We start from the raw sequence: 12,230 nt of genomic DNA, 5'->3' as shown, positions 1-12,230 counted from the left end.
TGCTTCATGGCCTCTAAATAGAATCTTCTGTGTCCAGAAGTCTACACATGCCCCGGACTTGACATTCTGAGAGGGCCAGGGGCCAGGCAGAGGTTGGGACAGGTGCTTCTGGCCAAGAAGGATGCTCCAAGTCCAGAGGAGGGGCCATTTGATACATAATCAGATATCCTTAACACAAGGCACAGAACAGCTTCCAAATACTATACCTGGGGCTGAAGTGCCTGGTAGCCAAGGAGGACAGGAAGAAGAGAAAAGGGACAAGCAGACACTGTCAACATAGAATGACTCCTATGAGGCTGAATCAGGCTGCTGAGTCATCCAGCATCCCTACCATATGATATACCTGCCATGCCACACAAAGCCCTGGTGGGGTGGGCCTGCTGCATGGTAGCCAAACACCCAGGGATCCTGAGGTACAGCTCCCTCTGTGTCTGCCCAAGGCCTTGCCAGACATTATGGCTTGTCCCAGCAGAGCAGGGACCCAAGCAGGTGAGAAACATAGCCAAGCCTTGTCACCTGTAGGACACAAGAGAATATTTATTTTCTTCTCCAGAATTATACAGAGCCAGAAGATAGCTGGACTTATCCAGAGAGAGGCAGTGTGGGGCCCCTGGAGAAAGGGCTGCAACCCCTGGGTCTGTCAGGGAGTGAGCCAGGAACATGCAGGACCCTGTGGATCCCCTGCTACAGAATAGAGAGAAGAATGGACACCTCAAAACATGAGGTGGGAACCCCACTTCACAGAAAATATGAGGGTGGCTCCCCCAGGCTTCGGATGCTGCACGAGGCAGGGAAACCCTGGCATGGCAGTTTCTGGCCTTTGCGGGGCAGACTCAGGGCCTGGGGTGATGTGGACGAGCTAGACTGTCCTGGAGAGGCTGACCAGGGCCTCAGCAAGGAGACTGAGGAAAGGGGTCTCACGGAGGTAGACCAGTAGGAGTCCAGAACCCTGGAAGCTGATGCCCCCAGGGAAAGCATGGAGAGGGAGGAGGGTGTCGCAGCAGGTGTGCTGCTGGCTGCCAAGTCCATGAAGATCTGGCCCCGGATAGACTCCAGCTCGCTTCGGATATCGCTAGCCACCCAGCGGATGTGCCGGCCCTGCTGGTCCAAGACCTTATGCATCAGGAAGTCAGGTTGTTGGATCGGCTTAAGGTCAGTGAAACACAGGCTTTGGTAGATCTGAGGGGAAATCTGGGAGCAGAACAGGAGGTGAGTGTCTGTTGGAGCTGGTGGTACCAGGGACTGAGGGCAAGCTTGCAGCAAGGGAGAGCCCACAGGTCTTCCCGCACCATGTAAATCTCCAGGACTCAGCTATGGAACCCACACAGCCTGAGCAGGCTCACCTTTCCACTCTCTCCTCCCTACACTTGTCTGTGAGCTGAGCCTGGCACCGGGACTCTTCTCCTTTGAAGCAAGGCCATGAGTTGGACCTCAAGTGGGGTCTGATACAAAGAGTCCCTGGATATACCTCAGCTCCCTCATTAACATTCCCCAAGCTGGGCTCTGAGGAGCCTCCAGAACCCTCCCACACCAACCTCCCCAGTAGGGTTGTAGCCTTTGGCATCATGGGAGCTCCCATAATGCCCTAAGGCAGATAGGAGAGAGAGTCAGGCAGGGTTTGCACAGGCAAGAGACAGACTGGCTTTTAGAGGTCAGTCACCTGACTGGATTAAATGGGGAAGGGAGATTATGGAGTTGATTCTGATGTAATTTCAAGGTACCCATGGAATCTTTGTGGCTCCTGTTGTCCCATCAAGTTATACTGGCTTGGAGTCAGACTGACTTTTATAAGTCTCTGATTCCCCTTTCCACACTGAAGGACAGCCATCCCTTCTGTGTGTACCCACCTGTGCACCCAGTACCCACACACCCCTCATCTCCTCTTGATTGCCTACACTCATGGACAGTTAATATGCTAAAGAGAAGCCAGAGAATATAATGGTGCTCTGGGGGCTACAGATAAGAAAGGCCAGAGGAGACCCAGCCCTCCCTAAGCCCAGTGGTCTGTGTTCCCAGAGACAAGATTTCTGCTGACTGAAAACATGCCAGCCTGGCCAGTTTATGCCATAGATGGAGAGCATGGACCAGATAGGGTCTACTGGCCTCAGATGGCCCAGCATCTCAGATGCAATCTCATTCCCTCACCTGCTGTCTCATCCAGCTATACTGCACTCTGGTGGCCAGGAGTTTGGGGTTCCGAACATGCTCCTTGGGCTTGTAAGCTGCTCCCACGATTTTGCTTGCCTGCAAGAGTCACAGGTGAGAACAGTAGCCAGAAGCTGGGTTCGCTCCCCTCCAACAACTGTACCCACCTGCTTGTCCTTAACCCATTGATTCCAGCTCTCCTCGATGTCATCCACAGAATGCTCTTTGGTCCATGGGGCTTTGCGGGACATCTGCTGCAGCTGGGTCCGTGCCTCAGCTTCCTTCTCTTCTTTCCCGTGCAGGAAGGCCATCAGTGCCGCCTGCACACGCCGCTGGTACACCAGGGCTTGGGCCAGTTCCTTGCTATGAGAGGCTTCCTTCAAAACACGGGCCTCCTATTTCCCTAACAGCCCCCCACATGCACCCTGATGCCAGATGGTCTCCCCTTTCTGGGTCTGCCCCTCTCCAACCCTTTCCTGTCTCCTGCCAGAGCCCAGCACTGAGCAAGTACTGTCTAGCTTGAGCAAGGCCCAAATATACAAGCCCAAGATCTGCTGTGTTTTCTTTCATTCAGGCCTCAGCTAGACCTCCCTGGCAGGATATGTAAACATCCCCACCCCAGGGAAGCTCTGCCTTGCCTTGTTTTATAAACCCCCACAAGACTGTCCCTCAAAAGAAGAGTATGCCTTGATGGGACAATAGGAGCCATAAAGATTCCATAGGTAGATGAAAATTACATCAAAATCAACTCCACAGTCTCTACTATGAAACCTTCCTCATTTAATCTGGTGGGGGAGAGGGGCTGACCTCTCAATAACCTCTCTTCTTGCTGTTCCCAACAACTGTTAGATGAACCTCAGCCGTGAGTTTTCATATCCGTCTCCCCATGTAGACTGTAACTTCTCTAGGTTAGACCAGGTGTGATGGCACTGGATGAAACCCAAGGCCTTGTCACTAGGGGCACTGGGCTTTATCTCCAGCCATCAAAAAGAACAAATAAAACAGATTTCTTTTTCTTTTTTTTTTTTTTTAAACAGGGTCTCTCTAAGTAGCCCTGGCTGTCCTGGAACTCACTATGTAAACCAGGCTGGCCCTGAACTCACATGCCTCTGCCTCCTGACTGCTGGAACTAAAAGTGTGAGCCACCATGCCCAGCCCAGCAATAATAATTAAAAAAAAAAAAATGAAGGAACTAAAATCATTTGAAATTTAAGGAATAAGGATGGCGTGGGTGATGTGGGTGGGAGGGAACCCAGAGGAAAAGCAACAGCTGGAGGAACAAGCCTCTCCTTCTCCCATGTATCACACAGCTGTCTGCTCTGGACCGCCACCTTGGGCATTGGCATGGGCAGCCCTCTGCCCATGGCAATGACCTCCAGAGGTGCCACTGCCACCCTGCAGATCTCGATCTAACTTAGGAGCAGGGCTCTTCCTGGCTGTTGGGTCTTGCCTCTGTGATGGTTAAATGGGACCACAGGTTGGCTGCAGATCCTAAGCTTCTCGCCCCCACCCCAGTGAGAGACTTCTGGGAGCCAGGGAGCCCCAGGTGGCCATAGGAACGCACTGCAACTCCAAGAAGGATCTCTGGAGGGTGGTGCCGGCCGAGTCGGGCTTTTCCTCTGAAGTTGCTGCCTGCTCCAGACCATCGACCATTGTGGCCTCCTGCAGCCTCTTCCAAATGTTCAGACCGAACGTTCCTGTGATATGACCAGACCCTGTTCAGAACCAGGACTCTCTGAATCCACTGCTTCTGCTCCTATACTCCAAGAGTTGGTAAGTGGCCCTGTGCTCCGCCCCACCCACTCACCCAAACACTGAGTGCCTGCTGTGTGCCAGGCACTGTAGCGGCTATACAACAAATCTCTAGATTTGTCAGACTCCAGCCCTAGGAGGTACTGGAGCTTAGGTCTCAGGCATCCTGCACCGTGTGTAGCTTGGCATGGGAGACAAGTGTGACAAGAGCCCAGTGACCCCCATTCAGGCTCCCAGCGCTCATGTGTGAAATGGCAAGGGCATAAAATGGCCAGGATCTATCTAGGTGAGAACCGGGATGGAGCAGAAAACAGGGAAGTCAGTGTCCTGCTCTGGTTCTGGTATGGATGACCTGAATTCAGTCCCAGACAGAACTGACGTGGTAGAGTTCTGTGAATTCTGACCTCCACGTGTAGATAGTGGCACAGGCATGCCATGCCCTGTATGAAACCACCACTCCCTGACACACACACTAAATAAATAAAAGTAGGCCATTCTCCTGCTATGGAATTATGAAACTAAGAAAGAGAAAACCTAAAGAGTTCCAGCGACAAAGAAGAGAGCATCTAAACTGACAGACAGAGACGTCTCTGCAGGAAACACTAGTCTAGGGGTCACCGGCTTCTCCAGGAGTTCCTGGTGTGGGTCGGAACTCTGTGAGAACCAAGCTTGGCCTAGACAGAAGGATGCAGCCGTGGGACCAGCTGAGCTCCTGCCAGCCCTGCAGCTGGCAGGACTGAGTCTTGTCCTAGCTGAGCACTAGGGGTGGGAGGGTTGGGTTAGGATGGGATCAAGAGAGAGGTTCCTCACAAGAAGAAGCCTTGCCATCTCTGCTTTGACATACCCAAAGACAAGGTAAACTGAGTCTACCCAAATCTGCTTTCCAGCCCTTCAAGCTCAGACCCAGGTGAATGAGAAAACACACACTCAGGGAAATTAATACCAACTCCAGTCTTCACAGATCAGTTTCACAACGTCCAGAGAAATCTCCGTGTGCTCTGTTTTTGAAACGTATATTGGCAAACTAAGAAGTTGGTTCCCGAAGCAGGGTGACCCTCCCCCAGTTGTGTAACTCTCTCCCCAGTGGTAACTCAAGTATGTTTATCTCAAAGTCTCCTCCAAGACCCCTGTCCTAAATCGTCTGATCCCCTAACTATACAGGGAGAACAGTAAAACAGCAAAATAGTCCAAGAAACTTATGTAGCCAGCATCACTCTGATACCAAAGTCAGGCAATGACACCAAAACAAAAAACAAAAAAAAAAACCAACACTACTGGCCAATATCGTTGGTGAACAAAAATGAAAAACCCCTCCACCTACTCATGGAGGTGGCATCATCAGTAAAGTAAGCATGAGGACCTGAGTTCAATTCCCAGAGTCAAGGCAGAAAGGTAGGTTCTAAATCCCCCAGCACTAGTGAGGCTGGGGCAGGCAGACCCCTCGGATTAGCTGGCTAGCTAGCCTCGCCCAGCTGACAAACATCAGGCTAATGAGAGGATCTGATTCAAAAGACATCTCCACATGCATGCACTCATGTGTGCACACTCACAAGCACACATATCACATAAGAATACATCATAGCAAGCCCAGAAAACAACCAAGGAAAATCTCTAAACATTGGTCTTAGCAATGACTCCTGGAAAAAACAAACAAAAACGGCAAAGATAGAAGCAGAGCTCCACAAAAGCAAGACAAAAGCTTCTGGGTACATACAAGACAGCCTACAGAATGGGGAAAAATACCGTTCCACATACTAACACGGGCCAAGCTAACCACTAAAATATGTAAGACTATGTAAAATATGTAAAATATGCAGACTAATAGCAGGAAGATCTGATTTTAAAATGCATAAAAGACTTGAATAAATATTTATCCAAATGAGATCTGCAAATGGCCAGCAGGCTATGGAAAGATGCTCAACACCTCTACACGGAGAACAGAAATACACCTCCCACTCACTAGCGGGGCGTTATCAGAAGAGCAGGAAATGGGCATCTCTGTATCAGTAAACATGCCGAAAGGAATGGAAACCCAGGTAACTACTCTAGGAAGTGGGTTAGCATTCCTCAAAATTGAGATGGGGACCTCCATTTGATCCAGTCACCCACTTTTGGTGATTTTCCCAAGAGAACTGAAAGCATGTGGCTAACCCCTGTGAGGGGCAGACAGGAGAATTGTAAATTTGGGGTCAATCTGGCCTACACAGTGAGCGCCCCCCCCCTCCGCTTTACACATGCACACACATCCTGAAAACGGGATCATTTGCCCTCCACTCTCAGATGTCAGAGCAGCATGCATTGACAGCTGGGTTCAGATGGCACATCTATGACGGAATGCTCTTCAGCCTTAGAAAAGAAGGGACTCTGACAATGGGGATGAACCTTGAAAGCACAAGGTCCAATGAAAGGAACCAGACACAAGGCAACTGCATAATCTCATGGCTGTATGGTGTCGAAACAGTCAGGCTCATAGACAGAAAGCAGAGACCAGTACGGGGAAGAAGGGAGACACTTCAGGATGGCAAAGTTCAGGGATCTGAGTAAGTGCAGCTAACTTAGCAAAGTGCTGAGACAGAGTGTTCATACTTGTCTGGTGAAAGAACCACTCCAAGGAGCTGGAGAGATGGTTCAGCGGTTAAGAGCTCTGCCTGCTCTTCCGAAGGTCCTGAGTTCAAGTCCCAGCAACCACATGGTGGCTCACAACCATCTGTAATGAGGTCTGGTGCCCTCTTCTGGCCTGCAGGCATGCATGCAGGCAGAACACAATATATAGAATAAAATTTTTAAAAAAAGAACCACTTTATCCTTGATTAGAAATAATCTCCAGTTACCAAACTGAAATGCATATATTTGTTTATTTAAAAAATTTACAAGAGTGTTTATAGGAGTATTATTCTCAATCATGTAAAATAGCTAGAAAAAGTAACATAGGATTAGCATGGTATTTATTGTGGATAAACTTCACAGCTAGACTGTTTAGAGAAAGAAAACAGAAACAAAGAAAAGAACATCACATGATCCCATATGTACAAAGTGAAGAAACAATCTGAGTTTAGAAACCTGACCAGGGATAAGGGCCCCTACCTTGTCCAAAAAAAAAAAAAAAAACAGGGAGATGGCTCAGCTGGTAAAGTGCCTGCTACAGAAGCCTGAAGACTGAGTTCACACCCCCACCACTCACACTGAAGGCAGGACAGCTGTGCACAACTCCATGTTGGGGCACGGAGACAGGTGAATCACTAGAACTCACTGGCCAGCCAGCCTAACCAAATCAGTGAGCTCCAGGTTCAGTGAGAAACCCTGTCTCAAAAACTGAGGTGGCGAGTGAGTAAGAAGACACCCAACATTGACCTCGCCTACACAAATGAGTTCGCACGTGCACATGTACCCACACCTGTATAAGACTGTACATATACCACACCTACACATATACAAGAAAAACCGTCAGGGCCTAGAGAGCTGGCTCAGTGGGTGAAGGCACCTTCCACCAAGCCTGCCCATCTGAGTTCCACCTCAGGGACAGAACAGGAGAGAACCCCCTCCCACAGTTGACCTCTGACCTCTGCATGCATTCCATGGCATGTGCCTTTCCCAAAAAATAAAAAATTGTAAAATGATGTAGGAAATCCTATAGCCAGTAGCCTTTAAGTTACCCGCCCACTGGGGTGTGGCCTCTTATACTATTTATGTAAAGCATTTGCCCAGTCTCTATTCTGGCTGCAGGATTCAGTTGCTGTTCTCCATTCCAGCAGAGGATACTGATTTGTGAGTCCTACCCCTAATAAATAACCATATATTATTCTCAATTCTGAGCTAGTGTGGGATTTCTTTTAAGTATCCTTTTTCAGTAAAACACACATAGCAGCAGCAAAAGTAGGTGTTGGAAGCAACTCTTGGGTGTCTGCTTCCCAATGTGGGCTATACAGACAGACAGATGTATATACACTCTAGAAATTAAAAGTGAGACACTTTGAGTTTCTAAGCTTTTCTTCATGTAACACAAGAATTGTGCTTATTTTCTTAAGAGAAAAGAACAGAACTTACCAGGTACACAATTTTCTAAAACTCACCAAGACAAGCAAAGCTGGGTGGGTGAGTGAAAGCCTGGAAAGAAAGCTGATGGATGAGTGGACAACCAGACAGATTCACATCTTGCAATATTCTCTGAGCAGCTGTAAGGCCCTTCTCCCCATGGGGCATAGGCCAGGGTGTGTTCTGTCAGGGATAGGAAAGGCCATGCTTTGGCGGCACCCATACCTATGGTATCACCAGAGAGTTTCCAAGCCTTGACGTCCCCGTCCAAGCCAGCACTGACAACCAGCTGGAAGATGTCCACGTACAAGATATCTGTCACGCTCTCCAGGTGGCTACTCCAGGTAATCAGAAGGGGTGGGGGAACCAGAGAAATGGCCTGGCCATCCACAACCTGTAGGGGGCAGTAGAGGGCGACTCACATCATGCTCTCACAAAGATAGCACCCTAGCACTTACACCTAGACACCAGCCAATGAACTACCTCTGGGCACTTTACATGAACTGGCTGCTGCTGACCTTTGGTAGGTATCAGCACTTCTCTGGCCTCATGAGCCCCTTTGTTAAAGCCTCACAGACTGTCTCATTGGAACCCACAATGTCATATGCCATAGAACATGTTCACCATTTTACTGAGAAGACAAAATCAAAGATATTCAGAAATCAGCCTGAAGCCAGAGAGCTGGAAAGTGATGGGACAAGAATATAAGCCCACACATCTCCTAACTCTTCTCAGGGAGCCCTAGAAGAACAGACTGCATGGGGTGGCTGGTGACACAGCTGCATCACACTAGGAAAAACGGAAACACATGTGAGAGAAAATAACTCTAGATAACTGGGAAGTGACCAGTAGAGTGTGTGTGTGTGTGTGTGTGTGTGTAAGAAAGGGGGTGCATATGTATACTCATGTTTGCCTGTGTTCAGCCCACATGTATACATGTGCACATGCATGTATATGATGCAGGTGGAGGCATGAAGTTGATCTCCTTCTTCTCTCAGGATCCTCCTTCATCTCTCAGGATCTCTTATTGAACCCAGAGTTTGCCAATTCCAGCTGGTCTAGCTAGCCATCTTGCTCAGGGATCCCCAGTCTCTGACCCATGCCATACCTGTTCAGCTGTTAGATGGGTTCTGGGATTCAAATTCCAGTTCCCACACTTGGGCAGCACTAGTGTTGCATCCACTGAGCCATCTCCCCAGCCCCAACCATTTTGAAATCAAACAAGACTGAGGAAGGAAGGTTTATTCTGCTATAGTCAGGCATAGTAAGTCAGACTACTGCAGACCATAACCCAAGAGTGAAAGACACCAGCGAGCACAGAAGCCATGCTAAGCACGTAGGAAATCCTTGGGTATGAGAATAGTATCAGAAAGTGTGGTTCAAGCACAAACACAGTGAGCTGTCAAAAGAAAACCATTATCACATCTGAAACTAAAATACATACTAAGAGGTTTGATTTTTTTTTTATTTGCTTTGATTTGAGGGCATTGTTTGGTTTGGTTGGTTGGTCTTTCGGTTTTGGTTTTTAGTTTTTTGAGACGGTCTCATAAGGCCTGCGCTGGCATCAAAGTTATTATCAAAGAAATCCTGACCTCACAGAAAACTCTTGGGAGAGTTATGCAGACCAGTCACTGGTGTTTCCAGTACTCAGTGGAATACACCAGCAGAGGCATCTGTGCCTCAGCATCCCTCTGGTATTGAAGGTGCGGCAGGACTTCCCTTGTCTTCCTCACTCCATAATACATCTTAGGAATCTTTCTAGAGCTGAATAGTAAGCCATAGGCTATGCTATTAATACAATCCTCTCAAGGGGAGAATTGTGCTTCACACGGGACCAGGGCCTCTCTACATTGCCTGGGCACTTGTAAAACTTTCATATATGTATAATGAACACATAAAAAAGTCATATGCATAATAAATGTATTTTAACATAAATACACAAATTAAACACAAATGTATAATCAGACCCACATAATGAGGCATAATACTGTCAGCCTGACAATCTCAAGAGTTCTCCCAGCTACTCCCCACCCCAACAAGAATTATCATTTCTGACAGGCAGGCTCAGTTTTTCTACAGTTATGCTCCATATAAACAGAACAAACACATACAATGTACATGCTTCTTAATTTTCTGAAAAGTCACTGATTAGATTTTTTGAGTAGATGTTACTGCTCTGTCTACGAAATCTACATTGTGGGTCCAGCCAAAACTGATGAGTGTGTGGGTATTTCCAGTGTGGAGCCATTATCAATAGGAATTCTCTCAACCTTCTTCCCATGTTTTACACGAACTTCTGGGTGTAAGCCTACAGTGGAACTGCCGGGTGGAAGGGTAGACATGCTCAGGTTAGGTAGCTATTGTCAAATAATCCCCCAAAGTAAATATACTAATCACCAACGCTTGCCCAAGGTGGCTGTTTCACTTGGTCTGCATCTCTGAGACTTTGCTTGTGCCTTTTGTATTTTAGTCATCCTAGTGAGGATGTAGTGACGTCACTCCACCGCTTCCATTTATTTTTTTTTCTTGGTAACTAAAGAAAAGATGCTTGATTTCATGAGGCCATGGGGCCAACACCAATTACTTTGAACCATGTAAAAGTGTTGACTACTTGAGAGAGTATATAATATTTCAATTTTAAACTCAGGACACTAGGGTCCTACTGCAAAGATCAACATGCGTGGGGAGGGGATGGTGAATGTGTATCTGTGTACATGTGTGATGAATACCTGTGGGCATACTTGGCCCTTGTCACCTGTGGTAATGATGACCTCTGACTAACAGATTTTTCCACACAGGCCAGACATCATGAAGGGAGCACAAAGACTCATAATGTTCACTGAAAACCACAGTCCTGGCTCCTCAGTGGAACTTTCCCAAGCAAGCCCCCACCATCTACCTACCTCCTTCTCTTTCTCGGGGATGTAGTGCTGGGAGAGGGCCTGGAGTTGCTTAGGAATTAAGAATCTGAACTTATTCTCTGCTTCAGTGGAGATCTTGCTCCCATTGGGTTGGAGTGGTCTCTGGCCAACAAATAAGCAGTACTCCTTGATGTCCCAGATCTAGATACAGAGTGGGAGTTAGTGGCCCTGACCCCAGCCACCGCAGAGTGTGCTGTGGGTTCCTCCCACACTGCTCTGCTATGAGCTTTGGGAGTGGTTTGTTCTTACACCTCTGAGGTAAATACTTACTCACTACAGAGGGGGCGTAGGGTCTTCTAAACCAGACCCCTTTGGTTAGCAGGCAGAGAGGTTTGGAGTGGCTTAGATGGACAAGACACTCATGCCTCATGTCTCACTTAAGAGCACAAAATCAACTATGAAACAGTTGCTCACAGATGAGACACATGGCTGGCAGGTGTGGAAACTGTGGGGCGACTGTGATGGATAATAGGTCCACTGGTGGGGGCAGTTGAAAGAGACCCTTTCCACAGCCCCAGTTCATTTCACTGACCATGGCAGATCAGCAGACTCCTAAGTACATTACCTTGTTCCCACCACCTTCTCCAGTGACATCAGTACCCAACGGGAGTAGGAGGCAGACAAGGGCCACGTGCAGCACAGAAATGGTCAAAGGCTGACCCGGCTCCAGTCCTTCCTCACCTTGATCATTCCTGTACTGTCCCCTGTGATGAGGATCCAGTCGTTTTCATCGGTGGCCATGGCACCCACAACAATACTCCCATTCACTTCAATGTCCACAGGGAACTTCCCCAGCAGACCTCCATTCCCGTGGATGGACCAGGCGTAGATGAAGCCATCAGTGCAGCTGCTCAGCATGGCAGCTGTGTGTTGCAGGCGAGGCCTGGTCTGCAGAAAAATGATCTGCACAAGAGAATGGGCCTGGCTCAGCAGTGGCCACTGTTACACATTACACATGACTTAGACAAACCACTACACCCAACTAGTGCCCCGTCTCCTAAGATTCTCCTTTCTTCCTGAGGAATTGAGGGACAGCATACTGGTCTGTGAGTTATTTGAAGGCAGGGAATGGTATCTTTTTGATGCTGTTAATCACTGCCCTCAGTACCTACAGGGACTCCTGATTTATAGGACCAGCAAATGCTAAATGAAAGGAGATACATGAGTTTGCCTCACTCAAGTTTTCCAAGTCCTATTACTGTCTCAGCATGACATGGAGAAATAACTCATTCTCTCTCAACTGTAGTCACAGCAAAGTGTCTGTGTGAATGTCAGAGCACAAGCACATTTAACCACGGAGCCATCTCACCAGCTCAGCACCTTCAACTTGTTATCTTACCTCAGAAACTAGCAATATCTTCTTACTATAGTGGGAACTTT

The 12,230-nt window shown here is 48.1% G+C and overlaps 1 protein-coding gene across 1 annotated transcript in view; it reads right to left on the bottom strand.

Annotated features, from left to right (window-relative positions):
• Window positions 1–738: 738 nt before the first annotated feature.
• The window catches only part of Efcab8 (EF-hand calcium binding domain 8), a 61,921-nt gene continuing 50,429 nt past the window's right edge, over window positions 739–12,230 (bottom strand). The window contains exons 21-27 of the mRNA XM_042055128.1: window positions 11,532–11,789; window positions 10,833–10,991; window positions 8,155–8,323; window positions 3,710–3,842; window positions 2,313–2,508; window positions 2,146–2,244; window positions 739–1,191 (exon numbers count right to left, since the gene is read on the bottom strand). Of these exons, the coding sequence (XP_041911062.1) occupies window positions 739–1,191; window positions 2,146–2,244; window positions 2,313–2,508; window positions 3,710–3,842; window positions 8,155–8,323; window positions 10,833–10,991; window positions 11,532–11,789 (1,467 nt within the window). The remainder of the gene's footprint in view (window positions 1,192–2,145; window positions 2,245–2,312; window positions 2,509–3,709; window positions 3,843–8,154; window positions 8,324–10,832; window positions 10,992–11,531; window positions 11,790–12,230) is intronic.

This window comes from Arvicola amphibius, chromosome 5 (assembly GCF_903992535.2).
Source record: "Arvicola amphibius chromosome 5, mArvAmp1.2, whole genome shotgun sequence".
Lineage (NCBI taxonomy): Eukaryota > Metazoa > Chordata > Mammalia > Rodentia > Cricetidae > Arvicola > Arvicola amphibius.
This window is presented reverse-complemented; position numbering and strand designations above follow the sequence as displayed.